This window comes from Stegodyphus dumicola, chromosome 10 (assembly GCF_044657685.1).
Source record: "Stegodyphus dumicola isolate Sdum_Otavi_A_Nest chromosome 10, ASM4465768v1".
Classification (NCBI taxonomy): domain Eukaryota; kingdom Metazoa; phylum Arthropoda; class Arachnida; order Araneae; family Eresidae; genus Stegodyphus; species Stegodyphus dumicola.
Window position 1 is genome coordinate 46,994,833 of NC_140777.1, and position 22,846 is coordinate 47,017,678.

A 22,846-nucleotide genomic window follows, 5' to 3' on the forward strand; every position below is an offset into this window, starting at 1 on the left:
AAACATTTAATCACATCACAATAGTAAAACTTAATTAGTACAGTTGACAGACAATCACATTGGAGGAAAGCGAGCGACCAACCGCACCAACGACGAGACGTTGTGTGTCACCGAAATCACCTTCGGTTACAGTTAGTCATAACGGCGCGCGGTTGGCGAGTACAACACAAGTTTACAGAGTCGGCACAAGTTGTTTTCCTAAAAACTAGATTAACAAAATTCAAGCTTATGATTTTATGAGACTTCATTTATTTTTGAAAACTAAGAATTTAAAATTTATGCCATGGCTAGTTAATAAATATTACCAGGCTATTTAATTGAAAGTGCATTCGTATATATTTTAAGTAAATTAATTTTTCATCTTTGTTTCAGAATCGCCTTAGGAGATCTTTTAATCGTGGTCCTCTGAGAGGCCCTGTTGTGACAAGAACTCAGGAACAAGTAATAGCCAAGCTTTCTCAACCCCGTATAGGAAATGTTGCTACAAGCACTGGTGCAACAGATAGCAAATGTGAAACTGAAGCGAAAAGTGGATTTCAAGCTCAGATGAATCATATGAATGGCTTGAGAAGTAACTGTATTCACTCACTTAACAGTGACATTTGCAGCAGTTGCACTGGTACTAAAGATCCTAGTTCTCAAATTCAAAATGGTATCATTCACAATAATGGACATTTAAATGGAATAGATGAGAGAGGTTTAATTGTCGATGGGCATTCTTGTGGCCCATTTCAACAAGCACAAAAAGATATTTCTGCAATGGTAATTCATCTAAAAAGGATATCCCAGTTGCCTTCGAAAATCCCCATTGTTGGCTCTGACGGAGATAAGTTTACTGCTGCAAAAGAGGCTTTGGTCAATGAATCGCGACAGTTTGTAACATCATCAAAACTTTTTGTGAAAAGTGCTATGGAATCGTCGGAGAAAATGATTGAAAACATGGCAATCTGCGTGGCTCTTTTAAATCGCATGACCGCTATTGGCGAGTTGGTTGTCATGAGAAGTTCTCCAGGTGAACCTGTTCTGTATCTTGTCGAAAGGCTAAGAGATGTGGCTATTGCATATTTTTATACAGTTGAAGCTGCCCAACAAGCAATCGGAACTAGAATTGATCATCCACAAATGGCAACTCTGATGCAACGTGCAACGACGCTGGCCACAGCTCTCACATCTCTTATGCGTACTTTGAGGGCAATGTCTGGGGTTTAGTAAAGGCAGCCAGTGTGGTATAATGTATTGTAGCCATCTGTGTAACAATGGCACTGGGGAAGATTGTGATATTATACTTCTAAGTACCGAGTGACCACGAAGTCCATTAGCAGTACATGTGAGACATGTGCTTGAAATGTTTATTCCCAAAGCATTGCTTAATATGTAATTTGCAGAAAGACTGTTCTATATGATTGTGGGTCCAAATCAAAAGTGTATGGCGAAAATGGCAATTCATTTTATATTTTTCATAGTAGATCTCATTTGAAAGGTTTCAATTTTCATGATAGTACATAAAAATTTTTTGTGAAACAAGTTAACTATCTGCAGTTTACTAAATCATAGATTTAAAAAAAAAGTTCCATTTAAAAATTAATTTTAAATCTTATTAGAGTAAAAGATAATTTTATCAAATAGATTCCTTAATGAATAGAGGTTATTAGAACCATTCGTAACTTATTATTTAAATGAGAAGGGGAACTTTTTTTCCTAAAATTCTTAATTAATAATTTTTATATAACTTTCCCATGTATAAAATATTATGAACACATGTGTACAAACAAAAGAAACTGAAGTTGATGTGGATGACAACTGCTTTATGGAAGCTCAGTCATGGAACTGCAATTTTAGACAAATGCATTAGTGTTCGTGTATAGTGAATACACATATCTGAAGACTTATGGGTGCGTTGTGTAATTAAAAATGCTATCACTGTATTTAAGAGAAGCTGTTACAAACCTTAAACAATTTATAATTACCTTGTTGAAATGTTTATATTTTTACTTATGTATAAATATTCATATATATTTACGAGATGGTTACTTGTACATAGTAAGCTAAAAAAAAAGTTGCATAGCTTATGCAGCAAGGTCACTATAATAGGCAATATATATATATATATATATATAAATCATCTTTCTATTTCAGTTTTATTACTTGTGTTTTGAATGTTTATGTTCTTTAAAACTAAAAGGAAGATCGTATTGGCTGGAATATAAGACGAAGAGAATGCACTTTTTAAAGTATTTCATAAGATAAAAAAAGAGCTTGTACATAAACCTCACATTTATAAACTTGATGTATTGAAAATATTCTACGAGACCATATATTCCACAAATACCGTACCTTTAAATTTAAAAACATGTTTAATTTATGTGGAAAATTTAAAGTAAATCACTATCTTCATATATTTTTAAATAATAGATTGTGCAAATAATCCAGATACCGTTTCAAGAGCATTTAAAAGAAAGTGCAATTGTCTTATGTTCGCCTCAATACGATAATAATTATTTGTCGATGAGAAACTAAAAAAGAGTCTTTAGCATTAGCTTAAACCTATAGCATTTAATTACTTAAATTTCCCATGATGTCTCCTTGGAATAAATTAAAATCTGACTTTTTTGAGCGGTTTGACCAACAAAAATGTAAATCATCAATTTGAAATTTCACTTTCCATAACATAGTTCGTTTACTTACCTCCTAATAGTGAGGTAATTCAGATATTTATAAATGCACTTGTATATTATAGTATTGTTTCTATTCAAAAAATGTCGGCCAGATGCAGAGTAAAACGTGTTTTTGTTAAATACTTGTAAATCTTGATGTGTTGACTGAGTGGCCATGCTGTATGTTTCAGTCGATTTCTTTTCAAGCCTCTAATAGAGGAATAATACTCCAACCATAATGCTTCATATGTCCCCATAGGCTAAAAAAATATAAAGGAAATATTCTGCATACCAAGCAGAATAAAACAAAACATTCCCTAATTTTTTTTAACTGCCATTCCCGAATTGGGCTTTCATCCACCAGCATATTAACAACACATCTATCTACATTTGATATCAAAAACGAAGAAACGGTTTAGGCTTCGTGTAGACGGCGGTTTTGTCGTCATAAAGCTTTGTGGTTCAAACCAAAAAGTCATTACAACCATTCACTCTTGTTTAGCAGAGTTTAAACCATAGCCAATCAGGGAAGGAAAGTCGCGCATGCGTAAATGTGTAGGTGACTCGGCGAAACCGTGGACCGATGTATGCCTCGCTGTAATCAGTGGTTCTTTTAGCAACTTGGCTTAAAGTTGAAAAGTTAGAATTTTTAGACAAAATCCTTAACCAAGTTCTTGTGACGTAGCAAGGTCTGGTTGCTTAGCAACGAAGCTCGGCTTTAACTTGTTATGACTTCACCGCGTGAGCGAAGTTTTATGGAGCGCTCACACGAACGCTTTCCGAGGCACAAGTGATATAAGCCGAATTCGGTTACTGAGCAACCAGACCTTTCTACATGACTGAAACTGGTATAAGATTTTGTCTTCATGTTTTACTTGTTCACCTTTATCCCAACCTGGTATAATCGTAGCAAAGGGAACATGATTTGACGTAAGATCGACAATTGCGCTGAGTCACCTGTACATTTATGCATGCGCAAATCTGGCTTCCCTGAATGGCTATGGTTTAAGCCATGTTCCTCAGACGGGAAAGAAGTTAATGCCTTTTACGCTTTAGAACTATGACATCTAGACCATAAGGTGTATGCTTCTTTACAAAGCCTTGCTTTGGGCTCTTTTCTTAAGTCGATGGAATATACCATATTTACTCTTGTGTCCCCCTCCCCCTCGTGTAGTTCATCTCTGCCAAATTTATGACAGTAAGGACATCTAGACCATCAGGTGTATGCTTCTTTACATAGCCTTGCTTTGGGCTCTTTTCTTAAATCGATGGAATATACCATATTTACTCTTGTGTACCCCCTCTTTTAGTTCATCTCTACCAAATTTAAAATACAGTTTCGGAACTTTTGATTTATTTGCATAAATTTTAACTTAACTGTCTAAACCCAGGAAGAGAACTGCTGCAGAAAAAAAATCCAGTTCCTAAAATTTAAACCCTTTAAAGCCATTACCAAAACTTTCATCCTTCTTCCTTAAGAAAGGAAAGCTGGTAGCCTTTAAATAAATATCCTGGAGACTAAACTCCAGGAGGTGTTAGCGTAGATGACGTAATGAATTAATGACTCCCTGAGTTTGGATGTCTGTCCGTTTTTGGAAATGGCAAAGTAGTTGCAACTGTGGAATATTACACTGTTATTCTTCTGCAGTCCACCCCATAATGGAATTCTGTAAGCACTGTAGATTCACTATGCAATTTTCATTTTGCTGTTATCCTTTTAAAATTTATTATCATACAAATTTAAATTATCCAGCTTACAAAGAAATTGCTGCTGCCAGTTCAAATTTAATTTATGCTTTTAGTTGCGTTAATAGGCGTTGGGAAACAGAGAAGTTTAGGCCTTATTAGTCCCCCCTTAAATTTTATCCCATCGTCCCTTTCTTCCCAATTTAAATTTAGCAATATGGGATGCAGAACAATCTTCTGATAGAAGTAATAAAAGAACTCGCTGTTTATTGATAGTCAGGTGTAGATAATATTTTATAGCTTCACTAACGCTGTGTGGTTCTGTCTCCGTTTTTTTACTTGGATACCTTGCATTTAATCTAATGCATTATTATAACTAATTTTAAAATGCATCCAGCTAGATCTTAAGTTTCATGTGTAATTTGAATACTTGCCAGTTTTGCTTAAAAAGTCTTCCACGAAGCCATCCTTCTTCCTAGAAAAATAGTCTTCGTATCCTTTCAATAATCCAATCTGGTACAGTGTACGCTTGATTATCCAGGCTAATGTCGGGGAAGCAGGTTACTGATAATTGAAAAACACGAATAATCCAAATTATCAGTTTTCATACATATTGTATGCGTTTATTTCCGGAAAAAAATTGATAATTTTATTTTGTTTTTAAGAATGCTTAAATATTTGTTGAATTTCACTGCGCATTTTTCAAAATGCTATTTTATCATTGCATTCGAATGCCCTTTCGTGACAAAGTCCAGCAGAAGTTTCAACAAAACAAGAACAGTTTCAACAGAAGTCAGTTCTTCCTGGAACGAACATAAACAGTTTGTGTGCCAATTCCGTATTCTTCGGCGAGCTTTATCGTCGATTCGCCATATTCAAATTTTGCGATTAATATAAAGTTTTAATTTTAAAACAACATTTTTGTACTTGGTATTTGTAGCCTGTTCTTTATTCATTTTTTAGTTCTAAAACTTTAAATCAATTTGTAAAAGAATAAAAAGAAAATATGCACGAAAATACGATCGGAATAAAAAAAAAATCCCATTGATCAACCGAAATGATGGCTTCGACACATGCAACACAAACTGCACCAGGTAATTGTTGAAACGAAACGTAAAGACATCATTCAGCTATCTTTAGAACCTTGGACTTGCGCATGTTTATTTATTTTATTTTATTTTATTTTATTTTATTTATTTATTTATTTATTTATTTGTGCTTACTCTTGCGCATAACGTTGAGCGTGCGTACTTGGGCACCGCCAAGCGCACGAGTAATCTGAAAAGCGGTTATTCTGCATCGGGGCAATCGAGAAAACACTGCATTCAAATGGGCCTAAACAAACCTAAATCTAAATGGAGGCATTCCTTCAATCCTTAACTTTAACTGGCTTCAAATCTCTGCGACCAGCCTCAATTCTGTCCGCTTCGCACTTTTTTCTCCCTATCGTCCTATCTATTCAGCTTTACCAAACACTCTCACTACACTTCGATCTTGGATCATATCTTTCCTTTTGGCATCAGCTACTAAGAGCTATAACCAGTAAATTAACATTATACCAGAGGCCAATAAGGATTTTAAAAATAAAGGTGTATGTGTTTAAATACACCGCGCCCGAAGGCGAGATCAATATCATGAGTAAACTCAGTGAATAAATTTTTGTTATTAAATAGCATATCAAATCATATCATGGCGTAATAGGTAGCAGCTACATCAATGGCGACTACGCACCTGGCAGACACTATTTATTGTAAATGGACACAGCTTTTGACTACACTCTGGACACAATGCCCTTTTGACTACACTCCTGGACACAATCGTATTAGGAAGTTTCCTACTTCTTTCCCTTTTCTTTCTATAGGTCATTTTTTCCCTCTTTATTACTTTTGGGTCATTTATTTTAAATTTTATTTTGTCCCATCTTTTCTTCCTGGCCTTTCGAACTCGTATAAAAATGTACGAAGTTCCTTTTTACTCTCCTCTGAAATACAAAATTGCCTTCTATGTACCTTTCCTTCGCATCTCAGCTTGATTTTTCGCCCTTCGGTGCAGAAAGGCGGGTGCAAAACAAGACCATCTGTCTACTTTGGTGTATACTACACCAAAGTAGACAGATGTAACTACTACTACTACTACTACTACTACTACTACTACTACTGTCATCTATCTACTACTGCTACATATGTCTAGACCTGGCAAAACAAGTCTGTCTGTCTGGCTGCATGAAGGTTTTCGTGATTTTTTTCCATGTGTAAAGTGAATATGAATCAGTTATTATTCAAAAGTGTCGTTTAAGAAGGCATTCCTTCCTTCAGGTAAATAACTTTCGTAGGTTACACTTACGTCTTAATAAGTTAATTTAATTACCATTCATCGCCCAATGAAAAAGATGTTTTGCTCTGCAGCTAAATGAGTAAGCGTTACAATGTAGTCTTAAAGAAAGCTTTCCTGAGCAATAAATGATCAGTATTTGTCCATGTCTTAAACTGTTTAGATCCGGATCATTTTCAACATATCCAGCACCCCATATTAATAGCGATGGAGGAAATAAATACTTTTTTTATACCAGGCAGTAAAGAAGTCAGCCATTGTTTCTTCTTCTAATACATATACACAAAATACCAAATACAATACAAATATCAAAATAGTTCTTTTTTATTCCAAGGAGTATAAATGCACAGACTCATTTTCAGTTAATGTGTTTTAATTTTAATAATTAAGTATTTGAATATGTAAATATGCATTGCTGAAAAATATAAGCTATGTTTACTGTTATTTAAGTTTGTTGAAAGTTACTTCTTCACTTACTACAAAAGCGATTTTTTTCCCAAAGAAGCTTAAAAGCGTGTTACTTTTAGAGTATTGTTAAAGTATGTACAATAAGGTTGTAGTATAACTATGATCTTCGCTCCATCTTTTATAATAGTCCGATTGAGAGAAGTTTTAATACTCATTAAAGTGCATTGTTAAACATTTTAGTATATTAGTCATCATACTTTCCTCTTAAATTCTTTATTAAGCAATTATTTGAGACACATGGAGTATTCATATGTCCATTTGTATTAAAGCAGCTAGTCTGAAATAAATTTTCTTATATCACATATTTATGAATGCCTTTTGTTTTTTATTAATGCGTTTGCTTCAAAACATGCTTTTACGGTAACTGCTTGGAACCATATATACTTTGCTACTGTGGTCAAAAAGGATAAGGAATTATTAAAATTTAAAATATCCACGTACCAGAAATCGTTTGGAAATATTTTTGTAAGTTATTAGTACTTTCATGAACATCTCAATCCGTTTTTATTTCCTTTAAATATTTTCTGTTCTTTTCTCTTTCTTTTAAATAAATAAAGAATAATTATTTGGCAATTTTCCAAAACGATAAATTTAATTCCGTAAAGAAATGCATGAAATTTAGTCTTCGTAATGAATGCTACAAAAATATTTTTGAGTGGTTTATAAGGAAGGGTGCGATGAAACTGAACCACCCTCTGGTACTACATCGTGCACTTCAACTAGTGAACAAGACATCGATCAAGTCAGAGATCTGGTGCTTTGCAGTCATCGCTTAACAGTAAGGATATTGTTGAATAGATTCTTGTATTATTTGGATTCTGTCGATCAATTTTGAAATATCATTTTTTACATGCGTCTCTTACCGAGTTATTCCAAAACCATGAATTTCATGCAAAAACAAAAACATGTTCAAGCGGCCCAAAACAATTGTCACACTTGTATGCTACCTGTGTCTGCGCCTTAAAAAACTCGATTCCGGGAACCTTCATTTTCGAGATTTCTGATTGGTTTATTCACCCGAAAACCAGTTCACTGATTCGTTTTGCCTTTTTGTCTTGTAAATCTGATCTTTTATTTGTACCACTATCAGTAATATGAGGAATAAATTTCATTCATTTCTGACCATTCCTTCATGATGTTGCATTTTTCACAAACATTAATGTACATACTTGCAAATTGTATTTCATTTGCATAATATAAATCTCATTTCAAATACGCATGCTATGGAAAGAAAACTTTTTATAATTTTATGAAAGCTGAGTTATTCAAAACCAATCCTAGTTCACAAAATTCTCAATATACGAGTTTATAGTTTTACATGTGTGTAACAATTATTACTACATTCTTATAAAAGCATATTACGTTTTTATAAACATTAATAATAAGACAAATATATCACATGAGAAACTTGAAATATTTTTATAAGATGTTTTAAAATAGCACAACAATGTACTGGTAAAATAAGAAGAGGAAAGAATGCTCTGTTTTCAAGCAATTTCATAATAACGTATCCTTTTTAAGAAGAAACAGGATATTTTATATCAATAAGTAAAAAATTACAATCTCTTCTCATTTAAATTTTTAGATAACATAATTAGAAAAACGATTAAAAGATGACTAAACGAATATCATCAAAATCTAAAATTCCAGTAATCATTGTAGTTCATTTCTAAATAATACTTCAAAAGAGCTTAACTAGTTTCTCTTTCAGGATCCTGACTTTTGAGACCAAAACGAAAAAATAAGAAATTCATCCACAAAAGATGTCATTTATTGTTAATACCAGAGAGAAATTTAACTAACATATTCTTCTCTGTTTATTGTTATACAATACAGAACTCAATTCAAATTAAATTGTTAGCAGTTGACACATAAAAAGTATTAACAAGAAAATTAATTCAAAGGGCATAGACAAACTCATAATATTCTACAAATGAAATTGATCAGAAAACAGAAATTATGGCACATGATCACTAATAACTTTTTTTAAGTTATTTACAATTTTAGTCGTAAACTTCAATAATTCAATGAATAACTTATTCTTAGCACAGGCGGCAAACCAGTAAAAGGTGTCGCAGGCTTCAAACATTATCTTTAAGGTAAGAAAAATAGATGCGTATCTAACCTAAATAACTGAATGAAATGTTTGTCTGATAACGGAAACTCATTCAATTTACTCCGAAACACCCTTCTGTGAATAGAATTTCCATGATCTATTTGATTTAAAAGATACAGCGCTAAACATTCGTCTGATACCCTTGTTTTTCGATTCAAGAATTTTAAACGGCTTTACTTCAAGAGCCGAAAACGAACCGATAGCTACATTGCACGAAATGATTTCGATCTGTGTTTCAAAATTGTAAATTGTCGCTCCGCGCGAAACACGCGTCATATGGGACGTCATTCTGGTATCGAGATCACTTCGCACTCTAGGAGAAGAAGGCCTTTGATATGTCGTCTCTGTTCGTCTGAGCATTGGGACTTCCATGTGACAATACTTACAGGTCTGTACTCGCCCGTAAAAGTATTCCTTACCATACAAAATTTTAGCTCCTGCATAAATGTCTCTTTCACATATGTTAGAAGGAAGATATCGAATATTTGTTTCTCTGCTCGTGGAAACGCGTCGAAAGTCACTCTGTAAAGCAAAGCCTCTGTAAAGCAAAGCGGCCGCTTTGCTTTACAGGGGCCCAGGCCTCACCAGTGAACAGAACAGATATTGATTTTCAATCCAGTTTACATGACTGTTCCCAACGTTCCTTTCAGTGACGGAAGGTAAGCACGACGCGCAGTGTAGTCGAGTAGTATATAGACTGCTTTCGTTCAGCCATCTGTGTACAGTCGTGGCTGATACTATCCTTCCCGTAACAGAAATAAACGTGGATCCATGTTGAGATAGAGTTGCAATCCTGTTGCTATGTGCAATAAGCCACAAATATCGGTGATCTCTAAAAGTGGTAATGTGATAATTATTGACTTACCTTCAGTAAGTCTTCGAATGGGTGCATCAGCAATAGTTGTTTCCACAACTGGCTTACTACGCAACAGTTAATATTTAGCCATTTTGCAACGTCAGACTGTCGTTGTTACGGACATCATACGTCCCTATGGAAGAAATAGTCCACTCAGAAATAGCATTTCGAATCAGAAGGTAATTTTTGCAATATAGTTTCTATATTGCAATATATTCTACATTTATAGCATAATATGTTTACATTACACTTCGATTTAGACACTCAGTTTGAGCATTACATGTATATTTCAACTTTTCATCATTCTCAAACTAAAATTATTCTCACATTAATAAAGATGTGTCATGAATTTAATACTCATGTTTTTCTAAGCATTTCTCCTTTTTACTTGCTCAGAATGCAAAATACTAACTACTATTTTTTGGAATTCAAAAGAGAACTCAACGAAGGTTGCTAAATCGATTTGATTAAAGTTTTCAAAAGAACTACAGTTTTTGAATACTCTCGTCATCACTCCATACTGTTTCCTTGCTCAGGACTAAGTGAAAGTATTTTAGAACAGTTTTTGATCTGCTTCTAATCGGGCAAAAGCCCTATAACGCAATTCTGCTAGAAAATGCTAAATTCTGCTCTAACTCATGTTTAGACATTGACTATTCGAAACTATTTAATATGCCACCGGTTACTGTACAGCAATTCCCTCCTAAACAGTTGGTTTTAAATTGTATCGTATTCACGTAAAACGATAGTGACGCTCCTCTTTTGCATAAAGTATTCGATGCAGCTTCCTTTTTTTTTTTTTTTCTAACGTATCAAAATTTCAGGAGTTTCGAACTTCTTTTAAGCCGATTTATCATGATTTTGCAGTTTGGAAATTAACGTTTGGAAACCAGAGTACCTGAAATGCAGAAACGATTGCTGATCACCAGACATTCCTGCTATGAGATCGTTAAAAGAAAATAATAGCCTGTTTTACTGCAATTCACACAACGAGACTACGCTTGTTTTCAACTCTCTCAGCGATAAGGAGGTAAAATTCCTTGTAGAAGGATGTCTTTCTTATTATCTTTTTTATACAGATGAAATTTTCTGCCAGCTTTCAATGTATCCGATTTCATGCTGGATGTATATTGGAAGAGGAGGACACAAGGTACAAAGTGAGAGTCGTTTTTTAATTGTAATCAAGAAAAGTACCTAGGTATTTCATGACATTTTGATGAACTTTAAAATTTTGCTGCTAAACCCGTTACCCTCGAGGTGTTAAAAGCCCTCATCACTTCTGTTATTGCTTGGGGACTGCGTTAGTTCTTATAACTTGTTGTGTAGAAGAGGTGGTATTATAATATTCCTATCAGCAGCCCCGTGTCTAAGGGGGCAAGCTGTGGTCCCTGCATCGAGCGACGACTTCTGTGGGCGTCTAATTCAAGTGTAGCGCTGTATCGTATTTCGAATACAGTCTAATTTTGCTACAGCGTTTGAAGTTTTAGGACCAGGTTTAGAAACCTCTTTTAAGAAGATTCATAATTAAATACTAAGAATCCTTTTAAGGAAACAAACAGTTAGAAAATGTTAATTGTAGCTGATTACGATTATAAAGATAAGATTAAATAGAAAGTAATAGAGAGATTCCAGGCATCGCTGACAAGGTCAGACTGATATTGTCAGTGACAACTAGAATCCCTTGACATTGTCAATGGAGACGTGCTGCTGGATGTATTCGAATAAGAACTAGAACGATAAATTCGGGGCGACTCGTTTCCATAACAATGCCTTGTGATAAGGTTACATGAAAGAAGAAGAGACTGAAGATTTATATGGACGAGGATGTCTCGTGAGCATAAGCTGAAAATTATTTTCTTTTTAACTTACAAATACGTTTTCAATAGTTATTAAAATAGTCTTTATTAAAATAATTAAATCGTTGCCAATGTTTAAAACGCAAGCTCGAGAGCCACGAATTGCTCTCGCACGTAAAAGGTATAGAATTTGATTTTTGAAAATAGTAAGTTTCTCTCTTTTCGAATTAATTGTATGTAGCCTTTTTTTTTTTTTTTTTTTTTTTTTGCGTTCAATAAAATTTTTATGCTGTGTTTTGTTTTCAATCTGATATCACAACCCAGGGTTAGCATAGCAGTTTCGGCCACTACACCACAGCAGTAAATATTAAAATTTGGTGGCAGCTTTTAGGGATTGTTCCTGAGAGTAAATTTAGGAACGGATTTTTTTCGCCTGTGAACTTGAGTTTTATGTTAACAGTCAAGACTTTCTTCTCTTCAAGAACGCTCTAATTTTGCGTGCAAGGACAGTTCGCGTGGTGAAGCCTCTTCAGTGACAAGTGACAGTGTGTCAGAAGGGAACGCCGAAGGAAGCGTGATCTAGTGCTACAAAATAGTGAAATTTCCCAGAAGAATATCCAAGTAGTGCCGGGAGAGTCAATCGAAGGCGTCTTCAAAATTGGTGAGTACCATTTTTGTGATTTTGGAGAAGTTATGCCAGTTATTCGAGACAAGGCTTATTTTGGATATAGAGCAGGATAAGGTTGCCTCTTAATTAGCATTTTTTTATATACGCTTTGTTTGTAGGCATAGGTATTATCATTAAGTGTTGTAAGGCAATTTGTGTTCACAATTGTTAGGGAATTATTCAGTTTTGGAGAGATAGACCTGTTGTTTTTGTGTTATTGTTTTTCGGGGTAGGTTATTTTTCTTTAATTTTCCATAATGAGTGAGTTTATCAGGAAATTTACTAAAGCTCTGCTATTGGAGTTAGCGGAGGAGTTTGAAACAAATGTGTCTCAGGCAAATAGAGTAAGAGAAATTAGGCAGGCTATTCTAAATGCCGAGGACTATGAAGAAGAAGCTGCGAAAGAATACGCGGCAAGAATTTGGGCTGCGGCTGAGCAGAGAAAAGCAGAAGAAATAGCCGATCAAGAGAGAGCAGAGCGGGAACGCGAACAAGAGAGAGCAGAACGGGAACGTGAACAAGAGAGAGCAGAACGGGAACGTGAACAAGAGAGAGCGGAACGAGAACGGGAGCGAGTTTTTGAATTGGAAAGGTTAAAACTGATGAATGTGGTTCAGACTAATAGCCTAGCTTCCACGGTTTTGAAAGTTGAACAATCTAGAGAAAAAAAGGTTATTTTATAAGGCAATAAAGATTATATCTGATCGAATCTTATCAGAAATTAAAACGAGAGTTAACAGCGCTATTACATTGTATTCAAATTTTGCATGCGAAAGAATGGAGCAAATCTTGCACGAAAATATGAGCGAGACCTAAACACATTTGAGTTCTCCAGAAACTCACCGTTTTTTTAAAGAAGCCCCACTATTATTCAGTGTCATGAAGAAGGATAGCGCTTTCTATCTCTTGCAAAAGATCACCTATGATTTGCAGTCTGCATTTTACAATGTTTGTATTGCGCTCTGGATTTACTCTACGTTTCCGACCACATCCACAAGCTGTGAGCGAAGTTTTAGCAAATTAAAAATTATTAAGAACTATCTGTGATCATCGAGAACCCAGGAACGTTTATCGAGTCTCACAATTCTGGCAATCCAAATCACACCGCACATCAAATTGATTATGGCGATACTACAGACTTATTTGCAGAACAAAAGGCTCACAGAATAACATTTTAATTTCCGTTACTAATTCCGCTGTATTTTAATAAAGGTAAGGATCAGCGACAACCCGTATTTTGTATTTCAATATCCTCACTAGCCCTTTAACTGCTTAAGACGTGTTTAAACGTTTTTGGAATATCTTTAAAAGTGCTTAAGACGTCTTTACTCGAATTTCAAATCGCACGAAAAGTGCTTAAGACGTGTATACACGAAGCTCGAATTCACGAAGATTGCTTAAGACGTGTTTAAACAACGCGATCTGGTCTTCCTTCCCCTACCTTTCTGCAGGCGGCTGTCAGTTGACACAAAGGTCTTAATAGGGTGTGAAGTCTCTTTGAAAAGAGCACTTTAGGAACAAGTCCTTAGAGTGAAGTATCTTTGTCAGACAGCAGGTATGTATTATCCGTGTGTCGACTAAAAGTTTGCGAAAGAAGATAAATCGTTTTACAACTGTTTGCCTTGTGGTACTTTTTACAAATGAAAGTCAAACAGGATCCGACGTTGTTTTAGTACATTGCCGAATTTTAGTAGAAACAAGAAAAAATAAGAATTGTAACGGAGGACGCCTTTATGCCTATATGTTATAGAATCAAATATTTTATTTTTGTATTGAAAATTGATTACAATTTCTGATTCGTCAGGAAAAAATATAAAATGTTGCAACCAGCTTTCTTGTTTGCCTTCGTATTTCAAATGCGCGTTATTATAATGGTAAATTCTTCTTTTTACATTCTTAAATGTTAAAACTGTGCTTTCAGCATGCCTGAGTTTTGTACTCGTATGTGTGGCTCTATGCTCCGTAGAAATGGCGAACTGACATATAAAAATTATATTGTAAGGATCTTAAGTTTTACTAACGTTTATTTTATTTTAAATCTTTACTATCACTTCTTATTTTCTACTTCCGGCCAGAATTATAAGCGTGAAGGAGTTTATGCAAAGTTGTCTGGCGAACGCCAAGTATTTAAGTGTGGCCTTTTTGCCAAGCAGAAGAGAGGAAGACGTGAGTTCGAAGCAGGCCGCTTACCTTAGAAGTTACGCAGTTGCTACTTTGCCTTCCAGGCCAGAGGTTTTAATCCTCTTGATAAATTAAACGTATTGTAGTGTTCACAGTCTCTGTGCTACATACGCTTCCTGTTATTATAAGGCCAATCTTATTCTAAAGTTAAATTAGAGTTTAGTTTTATTTTGATATCTTTTAAGTTAGACCCCGAGTGGAGGGTCATTGTATTCCGAAGTACGGAAGTCATTGTATATAAAGAAAAAAAATAAAGGGTTTTGTATACCCTTCGTCTGTATCCTGTCTACTTACTACAATTAGTGAACATAGCTTTAGTAAGCTCTCTGTTCTAGTCAGGTCATTGTATGTTTCCGAAGAAGGTTAGAAGAAACATTGAACCTGATAGTGGCGCCCGACGAAGAATAACCATGGCCGAGTTTCAAGAAGAACCTGTGCTGCCTGCAGGAACAGCTCAGAATCCAGAAATGCCAGCTGCCGCCCTGGAAGGATTTGGGTATATTGTCCAGACCATGCGCGCTTCGATGAAACCAGAAGCAACGTTTAATGGAAACTCACAGGTAACCAGTTTTTTGGAAAAATTGGATGACCACTTCATGCTCTACCCCGTGCACGAGTTTCAAAAAGTTACCTTAGCTACCAGCGCTTTGAGGGGCCAAGCGCTTAACTGGTTCAAATGTATCGGCAGAAGTCTCTTGGGTCAAGCAGGAAGTCCCACCTATACCTACGAAAATTTCAAGACTGCCCTACTAAAAGCCTTCCCTGTTGTAAGGGATCGTGCGAAATTAGAAACAGAACTTTTCAGTATATATCAACAAAGAATCAAAACCTCTCGAGCTTTATTTTAAGAAAAAATTCACGTTTTCAAGCTCTTGTATGGAAACCGTCCGGATCCTGAAATAATTCAAGTGATTTTGCCGAGGTTACTACCCCAAGTGCAAGACTTTATTGAATTGAGAAATCCGACTACACTGGAAAAATTATTTGAGCTAGCAATCCAGTTTGAAAGTAGAAGAACGGCGGACGTCGAAAGAAGACGCCAATATCAACAGCGAAACCAATTTGGTACGCCAAGACTACAGCAAACTCAAGCACATGGCTACGGAGAAAAAGCGAATCAGTGGGCAAGGAAACCCGAGCATTCAAAAACAGCCGGCGAACGTCGACAGTTCAATAGCAACCCAGGAAAAAAGTCTCAAGGCCAGTGGAGAAAGGAGAGCACCGAAAGAAAAAATAATTTAAACTAAAACGGATTTCTGCTGACGAGAGGGTGCGGAAATCCGAAGGCCACGAAAACCCCTCTTCCTACAAGTTAAATACAGTAATGGTGAAAAATTTAACTCTTCCGAAGATTGAAGTCTTGGTAAATAATATCCCGGCCACCGCACTCCTGGATACCGGCGCGCAGTGTTCCTGTGTGGCAGAAGTCTTTTTTAGAAAGTATTTTCGCAAATACCGCATATATAATGCGGATAATACAACAGTATTAGCGGCGCAAGGAGAACAATGTAAGTGCGTAGGTAAAGTACCTTTGTACATCCGTATCAAGGACGAACAAGTAAAGGTGATGTTTTTTATAGTAAAGAATTTGCAAGCACACTTAATACTAGGAATAGACTTTCTTTCAGACGCACAAGCTACACTGGATTTTAATGAAGCGTCTCTTAAGCTGACGATGAAACCAGTGCGTGTAGAAAAGGTTGAACCGCCAAGGGTAAATCTCGACCACCTGCCTAATGACGAGCAAGATAGAATCCGACAAGTGGTAAGTGAATTTGCTTCCTTATTTAGTGATATTCCAGGATTTACCCAGGTTACTAACCATAGTATTGACACCGGAGATGCATTGCCGGTTCGTCAAAAACCATACCGGTATGATAAGAATAAGGAAAAAATTATAGAATGGCATATTACCGATATGCTACGTAAAAAGATCGTAACGCCTATCTCAAGTAGTTATGCTAGTCCGGTGGTTTTATGTAAGAAAAATAATGATTATCCTTTGGAGCATCCAAAAAGGTGGAGATTCGCTATTGATTACCGTAAATTAAATTCCATAACGAAATATCCGGTATATCCGTTACCGATTATAGAAGAAATTTTAAGGAACATAAAATCAACCAAATTTATGACAACTTTAGACTTAACGAATGGTTATTTTCAAATAGGGATCAGGCCTGAGGACGTGCCTAAGACTGCTTTTATAACCAAGTCTGGCACTTATGCATTTTTGCGAATGCCGTTTGGCCTTTCAGGCGCCCCAGCAACATTTCAGCGATGCATGGACATTGTGTTAAGACCTGTTCTCGGAAAGTCCACATTTATCTATTTAGACGATATCATTATTACTAGTGATAATCTAGACCAACATGTACAGGATTTAAGACAGGTGTTTTCTTTATTAAATGAGGCCGGTCTAAAAGTTAATGTCGAAAAATGCAAATTTGCAGCCCCTGAATTAAAATATTTACAAAATATCGCAAAAAGGGATCGAGACAGATGAATCAAAAATAATCGCTGTACAAAAGTATCCGACTCCAAACACGGCAAAGAAGCTCTCTTCTTTTCTAGGACTTTGTTCATATTATAGGTCCTTTATAAAAGATTTTGCGGCTATCGCTGAGCCATTGTTAAAATTAAAAAGGAAAAAGGCAAGATTCTCGTGGACGGCCGAAGCCAATAGTGCTTTCGAAAAATTAAAACAAGCATTAACGCAAGCCCCTGTGTTGAAATTTCCTGAAAAGGATGAAAATTTAGAAATTTCAGCGGATGCTTCGGATTATGCGGTAGGAGCGGTACTTTCGCAAAATCAGCAGCCAGTAGCATTTTTTAGCCGAACTTTAAATCAAACACAAAGAAACTATTCCGCGACCGAGAGAGAGGCACTTGCAGTTCTGTTAGCAGTGCAAAAGTTCCGAGTCTATTTTGGAAAGGCGCCGATAACAGTATATTCTGATCATGCGGCGGTAACTAGATTGTACTCTGGAAAAAATTTATCCCCAAGGTTAATAAGATGGGCACTCAAGCTGCAAGAATATAATCTGGTAATCAAGCATACCCCCGGAAAGGAAAATATCGTAGCAGATGCCCTGTCACGAATTAAATTAGACGAACAGGGTAATACCGTAAAAGTTGCAATGCTGACAGCGTGTACAATAAATTCCCGAGAAACTGTAATAACCGAATTGGGTAAGGATCCTGAGTTTGGAAGTATTTATGAGTATTTGAAGGATCCTGAAAATTTTAGCCACCAAGATATTGTGGCGATAAGAAATAGGGCGGCCCATTACGAACTAATAGATGGTCTATTATTTTATACAAAAACTACGAATTCCAACAACGAATTTCGACCTGTTATCCCAGCTAGTCTTAGATTAAATATCCTGCAAGAGCTCCATGACAGCCCTTTAGCTTCTCATGCTGGTATTCGAAAAACTACTCAACGCGTACGCGAGGCAGTCTACTTTCCTGAACTGCAAAAGTTAACAAGGGCGTATGTCCAGTCCTGCCCAACATGTCAAGCCGTTAATTATATTAATTTCCGCCCGGCCGGGTTTCTAAATAGTATTAAATCCGAATTTCCAAATGAAATAATCGGTATCGATTTATTGGGCCCTTTCCCAAAAAGTCAGTTAAACAAAAGTCGCTATCTCCTTGTTATAGTTGATCATTTTAGTAAATGGACCGAAATTGTTCCCTTAAAACGAGCCTCCGCGAAATTAGTTACCGATTCTATTTTAAATAAATATATTTTAAAATACGGGGCGCCCCTAAAAGTTATATCGGATAATGGTCCTCAATTTGTAAGTAATATATTTGAAGACATGTGCCAAAAACTGGGCATACGTCATTTAAAAATGGTCCCGTATCGGCCGCAATCAAATATAGCGGAACGGGTCAACAGAAATATAGTGAAAATTATCCGTAGTTATGTTAAAAATTTTCATAAAAGCTGGGATAACTATGTCAATGAATTTGCTTTCGCCCTTAGGACCGCAAAACATGATACAACGGGAAAAACTCCTGCTGAGTTATTTCTAGGCAGAAAGATTATAACACCGTTAGATAAACTATTTTATGTGCAACAAAGAGCCCCAGAATTTAAAATGGGTGATATAGAAAAACTAATAAAAGAAGCAAAAAAGAATACAGAAGTAGCACAAAGAAAACAAAAATTGTATTATGACTTGAAACGACGGGGAGTAACTTATAAAGTAGGGGATGAAGTACTAAAAATTAAGCATTCACTTTCTTCAGCACCAGAAGATAAAACTGCCAAATTTTTCCCACGCTTTGAAGGACCATATGTTATAGAAAAAATAACTCACGCTGTTGTAGTATTAAAGGCAAGAAATGGTGAAACCTGTTCCGCAAACATTGACCAGATAAAACCATTCTATGACCGTAATAAAATGCAAATCTTTTCAGATCTTTTGCAGGATCCGGTACGGCAGACACCGCAGGTACAAGTTCCAGAGGTGGGAAAACGACAAGTACAAGGGCAAGCCAATGAGAGACAGAAGCAAGTGAAAAGAAAATTGCCCCGCGGAAAAATTGAAGGTACAAAGAAAAAGAAGCCGTTCCACCGTCCAAAAAACAGAGTTCACGAACACCCCCAGAATGAAGAAGGGAGAAGGACGACGTATGTGGAAAAGACCGGGAGAAAGGACGGCAACTATAACCCGGCTGTGAAACGGAAGATTGACTCATCCGACAGAACTCTCCGCAGCAAAAGTCGCCGAACTGCGGAAGGGCCATCAGCGGCGGAGGAAAAAGTACAAGAAAAATTTGAACGGCCAACAACGAGGTCCAAGCAGGATCACGACAGAAGTTTCCCGGTTCCACCAAGACCAGCTGCCTTCAAACGGCCAAGACCACAAGCAGAGGACAGAAGGAAGATGTTCAAGGGTGGCCGTAGTGGTGAAAAACGGAAGCTTCCAGAGGAAAGCACTGAAGGGCGAGCCCGTACAAGAAGGAGGATCAACCAAGCTACGGTCTGCAGCACCTTTAAAGACTGGGCCCAGAAAAGGATGTCTGAATATTACAAAGATAAGTAAAATTTTGTGTTACTTTACAAACTTAAGTTAATCTTTCATTCTTACTGCAAGTGGCAGATTTGAAGAAGTTTTACCTCATGCGAGGTCTACCTTTATCGCCAAAAGGGCGAGAAATGAGTTGTGACCGATTTTCTTATTATGTTTTTCAATTACTCGCGCGTAAAACTAAAGTTGATGTATAATAGCGTTGTATAAAGACTTAAATATTGTAAAAAGTTATTGTATAAATTTTATTTAAAACATTCTAACAAGAAAGAAGTTTTAGTCTGAAAGACTTTTTGAAATGTAGTATTATTTCAATGTAGAAAGAATTGGCACTTGCTTTGAAAAGAATAGAAGTTAACAATGTACTACTAATGTATGTTTTCAAATGTGTAAAATTAACGGCATCTTGATATGTTCTTGTATACATGTGAACTGTTATTTTGAATGTTTAGAAATAACGTGATATGGTAAAAGTGAAAGTAATGTTAAAAAATTTGTTATTCGTGTGACTGTAAAGATTAAATCATGGTGAATATGTGTTAAAGGTTGAATGATGTAGTTAGGCTCTCTGACGCTACACTTTAGAGTTAGCCACTTTCAGAATAGTACCTCAGGGTCTAGAGTTGAAATTAGGGTGTGTTAAGAGGTCTCGTATGTTGAATTTTAACACGTTAGTGTTTTGATTGTAGGAGGAAGTGTTGAACACATAGACAGAAACACATTCGTGTTTGGTGTTTTTACAACACATGTCAGAGAGCACGGGGAGAGATAATTAAAATAGTCATGAATGAAATAAGAATGTTAAGAAAAGTATATTCTATATGTTATTTGCAATGTCATTCTGTAACATTTCATTAAACTAGTTTTCCTTCCAGATCTCTGGAAGGAACCAGAATTGAATAAAGCTCCTGTTTTGATGCAGTACAGATGAAAAAGAAAAAAGATTGTTGTATATTCCGGGAGCTGCTATTGTAACAAATTTCTTTCTTTTAAAATTTTCTAGTTTCTAGCTAAGTTATGTTTGTAAAAGTTTGGCCTCGCGTTAGTTTCTAGAGCTAAAAGTTTTCAACAAGGTCGTTTTAGACCTCAGTTTCAAACTAATTAACTCTGGCGGGAAGTATGTAAGGATCTTAAGTTTTACTAACGTTTATTTTATTTTAAATCTTTACTATCACTTCTTATTTTCTACTTCCGGCCAGAATTATAAGCGTGAAGGAGTTTATGCAAAGTTGTCTGGCGAACGCCAAGTATTTAAGTGTGGCCTTTTTGCCAAGCAGAAGAGAGGAAGACGTGAGTTCGAAGCAGGCCGCTTACCTTAGAAGTTACGCAGTTGCTACTTTGCCTTCCAGGCCAGAGGTTTTAATCCTCTTGATAAATTAAACGTATTGTAATGTTCACAGTCTCTGTGCTACATACGCTTCCTGTTATTATAAGGCCAATCTTATTCTAAAGTTAAATTAGAGTTTAGTTTTATTTTGATATCTTTTAAGTTAGACCCCGAGTGGAGGGTCATTGTATTCCGAAGTACGGAAGTCATTGTATATAAAGAAAAAAAATAAAGGGTTTTGTATACCCTTCGTCTGTATCCTGTCTACTTACTACAATTAGTGAACATAGCTTTAGTAAGCTCTCTGTTCTAGTCAGGTCATTGTATGTTTCCGAAGAAGGTTAGAAGAAACATTGAACCTGATAATATGAATGTTGAAAGGAAGATATTCTACTCGAAACTTCAACTAAATGGAATAAATGAATACGCCGAAGGAATTTCTAGAAATATTTGTTTTATAAATTTTATTATTAAGATTTTAAATCCAAAATGTTTAGAAATCTAAAGAAAAAAAAAGGTACTTTTCCGTTTCGCCGGCGCAAATCTCGCCAAGCAGACTTTATTGGCGACAACATACATTATACACACACAAAATATTGAAAAAAAGGTTAGTCCTAAGAATTCTTTTTTTTGAAGGCATAAACATTTTAATATCGCTTAAAATTTTATAAAAAGCCAATAAATAAAGACAATAAATTTATAAAAAGACATTAATTTAAGAATTTACTATGCTTTCATGGTTCAACATCCTGTTCCGCCTGTTCATATCACGGGACCCCAAGCGATCTCATCTCACGTATACTACTCTACAAAAATATAATGCTCTCAGTAATTATATACATGAATTTCAAGTTAAATCTTAATTTGGAACACAAGTTTAAATGCAAGAAATACTTCAATTCGTACGAATAGCTTACTCAGAAATTATGTAAAACTGCAGTGCTTTACTTCGCTAGTGCATTCTCATTAGAATTGATGAATTTAACCCTTGACTTTACCTTTTCTATATTTTCGGCTTCGGGTAAGCGCTGTGATTGCATCCTAATTGATTTAATTGACGAAAATGGCCTTAGACATAAAACTGAACTATTTGAATGAGGCGTAAAAGGTTACCAGCGAGAATATTCCGTTTGGCATCGGTTGTACCATTATTGGCGACTTTATCGCTTGCGCCGGCAAAACGGAAAAGTACCGAAAAAAATATGTAATCCTTGAAACATTTTTGGAAAGATAATATCGATATAAAATCTCTTAAAATTAATGGAGTGTAAATTAATTAAAACAGTTAGTGTACGGAAGGGTTAGATATACTCTGCACAAAAAATTACAGTCAGAAGATCAATTATTTAAAGATATGAATTAATTACATTAAAAGAATTTAAAATAAATTAACATCTGTCCAAATGTCAATGCTAACAGCAATAGCACGAATGAAAGTTATTCTTTAAATTCCGAACTTAATTCATCCGTCGGTACGCAATGATTGTGTCTTTGCGATTATTTTTCTTATAGATACTACAAAAGGCCGCCAACGAAGTAGCGGTAAAATTGTTGAATACTAAACTAGTTTGAAGCGGGTTCAAATCCTGACGAATGGATTGCCTGCATACCAGTTTTAGCGAATGTTTGCTGTCCATGTTTAATATGAATATTAGCCAATTTTAGTTAACTTTTCATGATGACGTGCCTTGACTACGAGTCCTCGCTCGGGTTGTGTTTGGT

General features: G+C 35.8%; 1 protein-coding gene and 1 long non-coding RNA gene across 3 annotated transcripts in view; one reads left to right on the forward strand and one right to left on the reverse strand.

The window, feature by feature from the left end:
• LOC118197886 (uncharacterized) overlaps window positions 1-7,443 on the forward strand; it is a 265,749-nt gene extending 258,306 nt beyond the window's left edge. For both annotated transcript variants that reach the window (XM_085824920.1, XM_085824921.1), the window contains exon 18: window positions 373-7,443. In XM_085824920.1, coding sequence (XP_085681046.1) covers window positions 373-1,209 — 837 coding nt within the window. In that variant the 3' untranslated portion in view covers window positions 1,210-7,443. The remainder of the gene's footprint in view (window positions 1-372) is intronic.
• LOC118197887 (uncharacterized) overlaps window positions 1-10,222 on the reverse strand; it is a 34,038-nt gene extending 23,816 nt beyond the window's left edge. The window contains exon 1 of the long non-coding RNA XR_015043394.1: window positions 10,121-10,222. This is a non-coding gene — a long non-coding RNA (uncharacterized LOC118197887). The remainder of the gene's footprint in view (window positions 1-10,120) is intronic.
• Window positions 10,223-22,846: the final 12,624 nt, after the last annotated feature.